This window comes from Hypanus sabinus, chromosome 20, assembly GCF_030144855.1.
Source record: "Hypanus sabinus isolate sHypSab1 chromosome 20, sHypSab1.hap1, whole genome shotgun sequence".
Taxonomy (NCBI): domain Eukaryota; kingdom Metazoa; phylum Chordata; class Chondrichthyes; order Myliobatiformes; family Dasyatidae; genus Hypanus; species Hypanus sabinus.
Window position 1 is genome coordinate 30,956,394 of NC_082725.1, and position 13,787 is coordinate 30,970,180.

Below are 13,787 nucleotides of genomic sequence, written 5' to 3' on the forward strand. Positions count from 1 at the left end.
GAAAGGATGTTACCAATGGTGGGAGCGTCTAGGACAAGAGGGCAAATAGAGGAAAGAGGGATGTCCATTTAAAACAGAAATGCAGAAAAATGTCTTTAGCCAGAGGGGGTAAGTTTGTGGAATTTGTTACCCCAGGCAGCTGTGGAGGCCAGGTCATTGGGTGTACTTAAGGCAAAAATTGACAGGTTCTTAATTGTACACATAATCAAAGTGTAGGGGGAGAAGGCCGGGGAATAAAGGATCAGCAATGATTGAATGGCAGAGCAGACTCCATGGGCCAAATGGCCTAATTCTGCTCCTATGTCTTAAGTTTTATGTATTAGCATCTGTTTTCTCAGGTCATCAGGAGCTGTGGCAGTACTACTGAGTCTGAGGTGGATATACACAATTGAATATGTAAGGTAAAAATTCTGAAGCCAGTGGACATCATTCAAATAATTTGTTTCTCCATTTTATAACATTATGCAAAATGCAGGCCAAAAATTAGCCTTCCATTAGGCTTTAAACAATTATACCTGGTAAAGTTTTCTGAAAGACACTTCAGTTTTTCTTGCTCTTCATTTCTCAGTAATTGTGATTCTGCAATTACTTGTACTTTCTGTTCCAACTGCTCTCTTAATTTACTGTTAAGATCCTGTTAAATAAAAAATAATTAAACAATTACAAACAGTAGGGCTGATATTATACTCCTAAGTAAAAGTTATTCATCACTGATCCTGTTCTGAAAGATAAATAATGACTCACTTGAAAGTCAACAAGTTGTTTATCCTTTGAAGCTATTTGACTGTGACATTCATTGAGGTCTGTTTTAACAGCCTCTATTTCTTCACCAAGAGTCTGTCAATATAAGAACATCATCATCAAAACTTTGTATTAATGCAAATTAATACAATATATACCAAATTAATACAATATACCTTGATCAAAATAAGCAGTCAATGCCTCACAAACTTTTCTTTAATAACTGATGAAAATCAAATGCTCAGACGACAGAAAAAATAATTGGCTTCTTTTCGCTAATTTGAAAATCGAATATATTTCTGTGTCAAAAAGATCTGAAGGGAGAAACCTGGTCCCTAATTTCTCCCCGTGGTTAGTTACAATATATCTAAGGAGCAGGACTACTGCACACCCTCAGACGGATAAACAGTGAACTTGAGGACACTGTAAGCCTTTCATATACATTGTAGATAAAATTTGGTATGAGGATAAGAAAAAAAAGGAAAAGAAAAGAAATGAAGGAATCTTTTTTCCTCACAAAATAAAACTGAAAGCTTCAGTAAATAAATTTGAGTACTTAAGGAACAAAATTAAATTAAATCTAAAAATATTATAGGTGACTTTCCAACAAGCTTCCAAATTAGAAAATCTGACAACAGAATAAAATATAGATATTTATTGCTGTATTTGCTGCAAGGACATTACCTTTAATTTAGTCTGGTAGTCCATCACCTCTCCACTTATCTGAAATTTGACTGCAGACATCTCTTCCTTTGCAGCCTCCTGGAAACTTTCAGCTTGCTGTTGTGTTTTCACTAGCTTTTTCTGCAGCTCCTCTACAGTTGCTGCTAAATTTTCTGATCTCTTTAACTCCTCCTGAAGGTGTTGATTCTCATTCTTAAGTGCAGAAATATTTACATTTAGCTGGTGTTGTTCCAGTTTCATCACCTCAAAAACTGTTGCTTGCTGTTGACAGATGTCATTATATTTCTGCTCAATGGCATTTTTTTCGGCACTCATTGCACACATCTGCATGCCAAGGTCTGCCATTTCAGTGTTCACCCTATTAAGCAGATCTTTGGTCTCAATATTTTCAGACTTTAGTTTTTCAATATACTTTTCCTGTTGAGATGATTCGCATTTAAACGTTGTAAACTGTTCTTCAAGTTCAGTTATCTGTTGTGTCAATTTTTCTCTGTCTTTTTTAAGATAATCTTCTTTTTCTTTCAATCTCAAGAGTTTCTCAGCATGATCCCTGCTGTTTGATTCTATCTGTTCCTTCAGATTTTGAACCAGAGTTCTGTATTCCTCTTTGGAACATACTGCAAGATTAAGATTACTGTGTATACTTTCTTTTTCCTCAATGGCATACTTAAGCTTTGAACTAAGTTCTTCAATCACTCCCTGTAATCTGGACACTTCACTATGCTCAACTTCAAGCTGATTTTTAGTGGTAGCTAGTTCTTCATTTATCTTCTGTATTTCTTTCTCATAAAGGTCTTTCTCTGTCACCTGTGCTTTCACTAATGCATTTTTCTCAACTATTAGATCCTCAGTAAGCTGACTTTGCTTCTGAACATTAGATTCAAGACTCAATTTTTCTTTTTCCCGCATCTCTACTTTTGACTGATATTTTTCAATATTTTCTGGTAACTGCTTTAACAGATTATCTTTGTTTTCAGCTACGAAAGAGATGGGAGAATTTTCATTTGGTTGTAATTTTAATAATGTATTCTCCAAATCCGAAAGCATTCCCTCTGCCTGCAGATTTAGCAAGCGATCACTTGACTCATCAAATTCAGTCTGACTTTCTTTCAGTTTGCCCTCTGCTGTTTCAAACTGCCTGGGAGAATTTTGTAATTGCTCATTAAATTGTTTGCTTTCCTCCCTTAGATTTTTTACTTTTTCATCCATTGGAACCATGGCGTCAGCTATCTGGCCCTGCAACTCTTTCTGAGATGTAATGAAGCTATCAGTTTCCAAGGGAAAACATGTTCTCTCCATTGCTTCCTCTCTTTCAGCACTTTTCTGTACAGTATGTTGAAATTTCTGATTCTCAAGTTTTTGATGGTCAACCTCAATCTGGCTTGACCTACTTTGACCATTAGCTAATATCTCTTCTAATTCTTGCACTGTTTTCCTAAGATCTTCATTCTCACAGAAAAGTTTATTTCGAACATCCTGATGATTTTGTGCTTCATTATTAGCAGCTACTAGCTGGCTAGAAAGAGTACTTATTTGTTCCTCTAATACTTTACATTTGACTTGTGCTTCGTCTTTCTCATTTCTTAGCTCCTGAATTGCCTTTTGCATTGATTCAAGTTCAGTTGCATCACTTCCTTGTACACTCTTTATTTCACCATACTTATTCAAGTAAGATTCTAACTCTTCATTTTTCTCCACAAGCATAGCATTCTTTTCCTCGAATTTCAAAGTAGTTCCTTTCAGCTTCAACTCAAGCTCCTCTATTATTAAGTCTTTTGATTTCAAATCATTTGTTAGCTTTTCCATCTGCAGTTGCTGCGTATTGTTTAACCTCTGTATTCCAATCTCCTCTCTCTCCGCATTATCCAACTTGTCGCGAAGTTCATGGATTTTCTGCTCTAAATCATAGTGGGTTGCCTCCAATTGTGCCTTTTCAGTCAAAATGTCTTCTATCTTTTTGACCAGCTCTATATTCTTCTGTTCTGCTGTGATTAGTTTGGACTGAAATTCATCAAAATTGGCATCTTTTACACTGTGTGACCTGAGATTTTCTACTTCTTGTGTTAATGGCTGCAGTTTATTTGAGTAGTGGTTATTATATATTTCCAATTCTGTAGCCTTTGACTGAAGCACCTGTTGTTTCTCCGTGGAACTAACATCTAACATTTGCAAATACTTTTGAGATTCTTCCATACTGCCTTGAGCAAAATCTTTGCACTGCTGACTCAGCTCTTCCACTGTCTTCTTTAGTAAGAGGTTCTCCTCCATTGATTCAGCAGCTGATTTCCTCAAAGCTTCTATTGTCTGCACATGTAATGATATTGTCTTGTGTAACTCACTCCTTTCCAGTTCAAAATGTTGGATCTTTTCATGCATTTCTTTTTGCTTTATATCAGACTGATCAAGTTCAACACGTAACTCGTCAAGGGTTTCCAGTTGCTCTACTGATAAGGAATTGTTTAGGTCTAGATTTGTAAGACTTTCTGGAGGCTGCAAAATGATGCAAAGCATGTATGAGTTATGCTACAATTAAATATACTTATGACTTCATTGATATAATTTTTTTTCAGAAAAGCACATGAGAAAACAGTCCTATAGCAGCTGCTTAAAGTATTATACACAAACAATTCTTTTTCACATAAATGTGAAGACTAATTTTTAATTTATTTTTCCTTCTGCCAAACATGGCCTGAGCAGCAGAGGGTTTTCCAATGGCCTCACTCATAAGTTTTATGCAACATTATTGTGCATTTAATTGACACTATCTCTGTAGACTATAGATAGCAAGTTACTCACTTGTGAATAGTTGCTAACCAAACTGCTTATGCTGGAGCATCTGCTTGGTGGTCTCCAAAAATGAGAAGAAGACATGGCAGAAGATCGCCTTGAAAGAAAGCATATACAGCAGTATTATACTTACTAGATTAAATGATATCAAATGGAAGTTTTTTTTTTCTCTGAACCAGTATAACAACATCTTAAATACAGCTGAAGTCTATTTTGGAATGAAATCCAACTGGAAGATTAAGATATGAATTTCCAGGATATCTGCAACAACTTCAATCAATGGTCAATGGACAGGATAATTCACAAATGAAGAATGAGCACTTGACCCACTAGAACATACCTAAACTGCAACTACCAATGCATCTTGCTGGTCTGGTTGAAGGTGCAGTGCTTTGGCGATGCTCATAGAAAGACCAGTGCACTGCTCCTAAAAACTCACCTGCTTTATTTGGAGATTCAATCTCAAATTCCTTCATCAGAGTATAAAGCATAATGCCACCAAACTTATTCTGAAACTCATTAATTAACCAATTAATTAATTAATTAATTAATCATTTGATGTGTTAAACTCAAGAGCGATTGAGAGTAACATTCGTAGATACAAAAGGCAGAAAATCTGAGGTTAAATCTAACTCTGAATTAGTACATCTTACTTTGAATAGGGCTCCATAACTGAAATCAGAAAAAGAACATGAGTCTCTAAGTATTAAACTTCTATTCCACCTTGGGACAACTTGAGATGAACAGTGAACAATATTCATTTATGATGAACTTAACTGTCGCATACATTTTCTAAATTTCTGCTCTCAATTTTCATAGAACAATGGTTATTATTAGATAAGCAGGACAAGGGGATAATAAGCTCAAAAATCGGTGCAATGCTTTAACACCTCATTAATTTTTTTCTTTATACATTTGGAAGCTTGATTGATCATTGAGACTATTTGCAGACATTTTGGCCCAATCAAGAAGCCATTATCAGTGCACAGTTGAGGGTGTTGTTTTCTTAGAATGCTGGCTAATATACTCCTCCAGGCTCTGAATAATCAATATCCATTCGGACCCTGGAGGAGTATATAACCCAGCATTACACCCTCAGACTGCACACTGATGATGGCTTCTCGAATGGAGCAGAAACATCCGCAAACATTTTGCCAAGCTCAGTGATCAACCAAACTTCCAGATAACCATTCTGAGCTACCAATACTCCGCAATATTTCAAATTTGCAATAAATGTCAAGACAGCAAGACCTGGAGCAACCAAACTGCTTTAGACACAAACAGGGTGCATAATACTCTGATATACATAATACTCTCAAGGAAGGGCACATAATACTCTGAGGCAATGGTCTTCTACTATTTCTATATTGCAAGTACATTTATTAGTTATATAAGCATCTGGACAATTTCCATGTACCAAAAGTATTGAAAATTGTGAACATATAAATATGAACCATTAGCTTGCTTTGCAAAATACTTCAATTTCTTCAATGGGTAACAGACCTCCTCAAAAAATATCAAAGTACAAAATCTCAGATCTCAATCCCTCCCTTATGATCAGTTGGTGGTTTGTACATTTAAGGAGCAGGTTATCTACTGGGCAATGTTTTCACCATCCCCATTAAATAGCCAAGATGAAATTGACAGAGACACAATCAATGTTCACAATTTTCAAAGGAAACTGGGAAGTAAGTCCTCCTCGCTAACAATCAACACTGGCACAACTCAAGATAAGTTCTCAGCCCACTGTTCTGTTCTCTCTATACCCATGATTGTGTAGTTAAGCACAGCTCAAACACCACCTATACATTTGCTAATAACATTACTGTTGTTGGCAAAATTTCAGATGGTGATAAGAAGGCGTATAAGACCAAGATAGATCAGCTATTGAGTGGTGTTGTAGTAACAACCTTGCACTCAATGTCAGTAAGACCAAGGGACTGATTAAGGACTTCAGGAAGGAGAACTCAACAGAAGACTCACAAGTTCCCATTGAGTGGAAAGCGTAAGGAGTTTCAAGTTCGTGGGTGTTAACATCCCTGAGGATCTGTCCTGGGCCCAACATATTGATGCAATATCAAAGGTGGCACGACAGCAGCTATACTTCACTAACATTTTGAGGAGAATTGATGTATCATGAAAGGCACTCGCAAATTTCTACAGATGTATCGTGGAAAGCATTCTGAGTGTGTCACAATCTGATATGAAGGAGCTACTGCACAGGATCAGAAATGCTGCAGAAAGTTGTAAACTCAGCCATCTCCATCATGGGCACTAGCTTTCCCAGCATCAAGAGCACCATCAAAAGGCGATGCCTCAAAAAGGCGGCATTCATCATTAAGGAATGCCAGCACCCAGGACATGTCCCTTCTCATTACAACCAACAAAGGAGGAAGTACAGGAGCACTCAACATTTCAGGATCAGCTTCTTCCCCTTTGCCATCAGATTTCTGACTGACAATGAACACATGAATATTACCTCAGTATTTCCCTTTCTTTTTGCACCACTTACTTAATTTCCCTTTTATAGACTTCTTATTGGGCGCCACAGTAACGTAGAAAGGCTTGCTGGAATGGCCTATACCCCTCTGTATCGCTTTTTATTATTATGTGTTGTAATGTATTGCTGATGCAAAACAACAAATGTCATGATATACAGTATGCTAGTGATATTAAACCTGAATCTGATACAAATTCAAGTTGCACCCAGGTTAATCTCCGGTCATAAGAGGCATAATTAAGGCTTGGATCAGGGTAGTCATGGGGGTGGGTGTTACATTTAGCTAATCTTAATGGGGGATCAGGGCTCAGAAAGATGGATGGAGCATGGTGCAAACTTGAATGGATTAGAACCTAAGCAGAGAATTCAACGAGTGGAGGGCTAGGAGGTCAATTTCAGGTCCAATGGCAAGCAGGGAGCTGTCACATGATCAAAAGATCTGATCAATGAATGAGGGGGATGTTGAAATGCAAATAATAATAGGATCTACATTAAGGAGATTCGAGAGGAAGTGTTTGCTTGAATGCCCAGAGTAATGCAAATAACCTGGAAATGGTCAATATCACATTTCTAGTGAAAACATGATTTTTGCTTGTGCTTATTTTACAGTATGTTACTTGATTATATGTAATGTGAGCAGATTTGAGAAGTCATTATTTGTTGCCCACCATTAATTGTCTTTGAATATCTGGGATGAAAGCCACATTCTTAAACTGCTGAGATCCACTTGTAGATAGTGCTCCCACTGTGCTATTACGGATTCTGGTAACAATGATAAGATATCAGTGTAAGGCTACGTCCACACTAGACCGGATAAATCTGTAACCGAAGTTTTTTCTCTTTGGCTTGACCCTCCATCCACACTACAACGGTGTTTTCCTCCCCTGAAAATGGAGCTTTTCTAAAATGCCCTTCAGAGTGTGTAAATTTGAAAACGCCCGATTGGCCAAAGCAGTGTGGACAGGGTAACCTGAGAAATCTAAAAGCACTGTCATGACGTGCCGGAACAGATGGTGACGGCAGCGCGCCATTTCATTGTTTTCTTGAATGCAACCATAATTTCAGAACAGATGGCAACGAGACTGAAGCCAGAAGAGTTAGAAATGTACTCACCAAATACTTTGACCCATAACTTACTGAAGAAATAAGTATACTCACTTTGTCCTGTTTTCTGTCCTTGCTAGAATGAAGGTGATTTACCTATTTATGCAAGTACTTCTCTGACAATAGATGTGTAACAGACTAATGTAACATTGTATGGAAAGACAAGATTATACTGATGCAGACATGTTTTATACATTTAACAAGGGGCTTTATTAATGCAACAGAGTTAGTCAGTTTTTCAATGTTTGTCATCAGCCGGGTCATACTGTCCGTGAACTCCCTGTCGGTTGCCTCCATACACTCCAGTATTTGTTTTATTTAGTTTTAAGTCCTCCTGCGTGAGAGCCAACAGCTGTCTGTCGTTTAAGTTTTTCTAGTCTATAATTGAACAAATGCGCACCGAGTCTTTCACGGCGAGATTCAACACCAAACATGTTCCTTGTTTTCGGTAGGTGTGTCCTGCGCGTGTGCAATAGGAGGAGATTCGCTGAAATATCCCTTTTAATGTGGACAGAAGTATTTTCAAAAACGCTTAGTGTAGACGCCTATCGTTTTTACGCGAAACCGGCGTTTTCAAAATTATCCAGTCTAGTGTGGACGTAACCTAAGTTACCATGGTGCACAGCTTGGAGCGAATGTACATATGGTAATGAAAACCTGTTCTGAAGAAGGGTTCTAGATATGTAATCTTAATTGCTTCTCCTTCCACAAATGCTATCTTACCTGAAGCCTTTATCCAGCATTGTCTCTTTTAATGCAAGTGGCAATGTTCCAATAGCCTTAAGTACTTAACCTTCTTAGGTAGAGATTCTGTATTTGGGAGCTGCTGTTGGAATATCCTGAGCTGCAAGACATTTTGTAGATGGAACACAATCCAGCCACAGTGCATAACAGAAAGCAATATTTAGGACACAGATGAGATATCAGATATAATGATTTGCTCTCGATGGTGTCAGGTTTATTGAATGTTATTGCAATTAAATTCATCGAGGCAACCAAGTAGCATTCCATCACACTCTTGACAGAAACCTTGTATATAGTGGACAGACTGGGTGGCAAGAAGACAAGTCAATTGCCACAGAATATGGAGCCTCAAACATATTTTATCTTTGCAGTATTTATGAAGTTTCTCTGGTTGCGATTCTGATCTCTGATGATGACAAAGATACTGATGTTGGAGACATGGGAATTGAATTTCAAGAAGAGCTGATTAGCTTCGTTCCTACTGAAGGTGATCACTGTAGCTCAAATATTAATTGCCACTTTTGAATCCAAGATATTGTTGTCCTAGATAGGCTAAATAGAAAGCCCCGACTGCTTCTTGATCCAAAGAACTGTGAACGGAGCTCAATGCTTTGAAATCATCAGTGAACCTTTTCTGATTTTATACTGAAGGGTACAGGATATAGAATAGCAGAAGTTGGTTGGACCTTACACTGCCTTAACCATCTTCCGCATTGATGTCCTGGGACCTGAGATTACTATCTTTCTTTCCTTTTTCAATCTTTTTATTAAATTTCATATATAAAAAAAAACAACACATGATAATGAATAGATTACAAATTCAATAAACTTGAAATTACATTAGTAATAGGATAATAATATCCTATTAAACATCAACAAAAGGTACATAAATCAATCAAGTCTATATAAATATATATGAAAAAAACAAAAATAATCATCAAAAAAGAAAAAAAAAAATTGAAAATATATAGAAGAAAATATATATTGAAAAAAATACTAAACTAAACTAACATGGGCAATAATAACAGTTTATAAATATATGATAGTGTCAAGAAAAAACTCCGGAACTCCATACCTGAACAAGGATAAGTAGAGAAAAGGATCTGAAATAGGCCAAATTAATTCATATGAAAATGTCGAATAAATGGTCCCCAGGTTTCTTCAAATTTAATTGAAGAATCAAAAATAGTGCTTCTAATTTTTTCCAAACTCAGATAGGAAATAGTTTGGGAGAACCACTGAGATGTGGTAGGAGGATTTACTTCTTTCCAGTTTTGTAGTATAGACCTTCTGGCAATTAATGTTACAAAGGCAATCATTCGTCTGATTGAAGGGGAAAACTGATTACCATCTTCATTTGGTATACCGAAAATTGCAGTAATAAAATGGGGTTGTAAATCGATATTCCATACTGAGGAAATGACATCAAAAATGTCCTTCCAATAGTTATGTAAAGTGGGACATGCCCAAAACATGTGGGTCAATGAAGCCACTTCTAAGTGACATCTGTCACATTGAGGGTTGATATGCGAGTAAAATCGAGCAAGCTTATTTTTAGACATATAAGCTCTATGTACAATTTTAAATTGTATTAAAGCATGTTTAGCACAAATAGAAGAGGAATTAACAGTTTGTAAAATTTTTTCCCATTTATCTGTTGATATATTATATCGAAGTTCTTTTTCCCATTCTTGTTTAATTCTATCCGATATTTCTGGCTGTATCTTCATAATCATGTTATAAATAAAAGCTACTAATCCCTTCTGGCAAGGATTAAAAGTAAAAATCAAATCTGAAAAATCTGATGGAGTTGAATTAGGAAAAGATGGGAGAATTTTATGTAAGAAATTTCTAATTTGTAAGTATCTAAAAAAATTAGATTTAAGTAATTTAAATTTGTTAGAAAGTTGATCAAAAGACATCAAAGTACCTTCAAAAAAAAGATCACGAAAACATTTTATACCTTTCCTTTTCCCTAAAAGCTTGATCTGTCAGTGAAGGTTTGAAAAAAAAATTACATAAAATAGGGCTGTCCAGAACAAAGTTTTTCAGATTAAAGAATTTGCGAAATTGAAACCAAATTCGTAGTGTATGTTTGACAACAGGGTTAGATATCTGTTTATTGAATTTAGCTAAATCAATAGGAAGAAAAGAACCAAGAACGGAAAATATAGAATATCCCTTTACCTCACTACATTCCAAATTTACCCACTGTGGGCACACAAGTGAATCCAAATCTAGTTTCCAGTACATTAGGTTACGAATATTATTCGCCCAATAATAAAATCTAAAGTTAGGTAAAGCTAGACCACCATCTTTTTTAGATTTTTGAAATTGCCTTTTGCTTAACCTAGGGTTTTTATTTTGCCACACAAATGAGGAAATTTTTGAATCAATATTATCAAAAAAAGATTTAGGAATGAAAATTGGTAAAGCTTGAAATAAATATAAAAATTTCGGTAAAATCATCATTTTAATAGCATTAATCCGACCAACTAATGATAAAAATAAGGGAGACCATCTTGTAGTAAGTTGTTGAATTTGATGAAGCATAGGTAAAAAATTCAGTCCAAATAAATCTTTATATTTCTTGGTGATTTTTATACCTAAATAGATAAAGTTATCAGTAACAACTTTAAATGGCATCCTGTCATTCAATAAGGTTTGCGCGTTTAAAGGGAATAACTCACTCTTATCTAAGTTTAACTTATAACCAGAAAAACTACCAAATTGAGCCAACAAGGATAAAATAGCAGGAATAGACCTATTAGGATTAGAAATATATAACAGCAAATCATCAGCATAAAGTGATAATTTGTATAACTTCTCATTACGGATGATACCAAAAATATTAGGAGACTCACGAATAGCAATAGCTAAAGGTTCTAATGCAATATTAAATAATAAAGGACTTAAAGGACAACCTTGTCTCGTACCACGAGATAATTGAAAAAAAGAGGATCTATAATTATTTGTAAGAACAGAAGCAACAGGTTTATAATATATTAATTTAATCCATGATATAAAATTAGGACTAAAATTAAAGTTTCTCAATACATTAAATAAATATGTCCATTCAACTCTATCAAAGGCTTTTTCAGCATCTAATGAGATAACACATTCTGGGGTTGTAGGTGATGAAGTATAAATTATGTTAATCAATTTTCTAATATTAAAAAAGGAATACCGATTCCTAATAAAACCAGTTTGATCTTCTGAAATAATCTGTGGTAGTACCTTTTCTAATCTAATGGCTAAAATTTTTGTAAGAATCTTAGAGTCTACATTTAATAATGATATAGGGCGATAAGATGCACATAAAGTAGGATCTTTATCTTTTTTAAGAATTAGAGAAATAGTAGCTTCATAAAAAGATTGAGGTAATCTCTTCTTAACAAACGCATCATTAAAGATTTCACATAGCCAAGGAGAAAGCAATAAAGAAAAAGTTTTAAAAAATTCTACAATAAAACCATCAGGACCAGGAGCTTTCCCTGAATTCATTGATGAGATAGCCTCTCTTATTTCATCCATAGAGATAGGAGCATCAAGCAAGCTACAATCTTCATCTATCAGTTTAGGAATATTCAAGTTATTAAAAAAATTATCCATCATAAACCGGTCACCGTCAAATTCTGATTGATATAAAGATTTATAAAAATCTTGAAAAGTGTTATTGATTTCTTTATAATCAGTAGTTAAATTACCGTCTTGTTTACGAATTTTAATAATTTGTCGCTTAGTCAAAATAGCTTTCAATTGATTAGCTAACAATTTACCAGTTCGATCACTATGAATATAAAATTGAGCCCTGGTCTTAATTAATTGATTCTCAATTGAAGAAGATAATAATAAACTATGTTCCATTTGAAGCTCAACTCTCTTCTTATAAAGTTCTTTGGTAGGAGTAACGGAATAAATCTTATCAATTTCTTTAATTTTATCCACCAATAAAGCTATATCTGAATATCTTTGTTTTCTTTTACCAGCGGAATATGAAATAATTTGTCCACGAATAAAAGCCTTGAAAGAGTCCCAAAGTATTCCTCTATCAATCTCTTCAGTATAGTTTGTTGAAAAAAATAAGTCAATTTGTTGTTTTATGAAGGTAATAAATTCTGGATCTTGAAGCAAAGTAGCATTAAGTCTCCAAGATCTAGTATTGATAGAAGAGTCCGGAATCTTGATAGATAACTTCAAAGGTGCATGATCCGAAATAGCAATAGAATCGTATTTACAATCAATAACATCTGTTAATAAACGATGATCAATAAGGAAATAATCAATTCTAGAATAACTATGATATACATGTGAAAAAAATGAAAATTCTTTATCTTTAGGGTTCAAAAACCGCCATATTTCAGTAATTCCAGAATCAACCATAAAAGAATTAATAAGTAAAGCTGATCTATTCGGAAGAATTCGAATAGGTTTAGATCTATCCATCGAAGGATTCAAACAACAATTAAAGTCTCCACCCATTATCAACATATATTCATTCAAGTTAGGAAGGGAAGTAAATAAACGTTTAAAAAATTCAGGGCAATCAAAGTTTGGAGCATAAATATTAACTAAAACAACTTTCCGATTAAAAAGTGAACCAGTTATCAACAAAAATCTACCCTGTGGATCAGAAATAACTTCATAATGTGTAAACGAAATTGAGGGGTCTATAAAAATAGACACACCCCTAATTTTAGCGGTACAATTCGAGTGAAATTGTTGTCCTTTCCAGAACCTAAAAAAACGTTGATTATCCTCCCTCCTAATATGGGTCTCCTGTGCAAAAATAATATTAGCGTTCAATCTATGGAATACTTTAAATATTTTTTTACGTTTAATCGGATGATTTAAACCATTAGTATTCCACGAGATAAAGTTAATAGATTTATCCATCATACCAATATTAATTGTGTGTATCATAAAAGGTTAAAAAGACACATAACCCACAATTTAGGAAGAAGGAAAATTGATTCAGGAGCAACCGGAGATCATGACACCTCAACAATATTAATAATTTAAAGTCGGCCCATAAACTAAAAGCAAAAAAATAAAAAGCAAAAGCGTGAAAAAAGATCCCTCCCCCCTCCCCCCACCCTTTGAAAGAAAGCCAAGCGGCAGGTGCATAAACTAATACTAATATTACCCCCATTTCAAGATGGCAGCTCCATAAGAAAATTTTTTTTAAGAAAAAACTATATAACACCCAAATTAAAATATAGAGTTG

At 35.0% G+C, this 13,787-nt stretch overlaps 1 protein-coding gene across 6 annotated transcripts in view; it reads right to left on the reverse strand.

The window, feature by feature from the left end:
• The window catches only part of fyco1a (FYVE and coiled-coil domain autophagy adaptor 1a), a 210,587-nt gene that overhangs the window by 145,593 nt on the left and 51,207 nt on the right, over positions 1–13,787 (reverse strand). For 5 of the 6 annotated variants that reach the window (XM_059945264.1, XM_059945265.1, XM_059945267.1 and 2 more), the window contains 4 exons: positions 4,222–4,309; positions 1,426–3,915; positions 745–837; positions 516–634 (listed from right to left, as the gene is read on the reverse strand). In XM_059945264.1, coding sequence (XP_059801247.1) covers positions 516–634; positions 745–837; positions 1,426–3,915; positions 4,222–4,309 — 2,790 coding nt within the window. Of the gene's footprint in view, positions 1–515; positions 635–744; positions 838–1,425; positions 3,916–4,221; positions 4,310–8,539; positions 8,634–13,787 lie in introns of those variants that run through there. The other variant, XM_059945268.1, reaches the window with a different exon arrangement.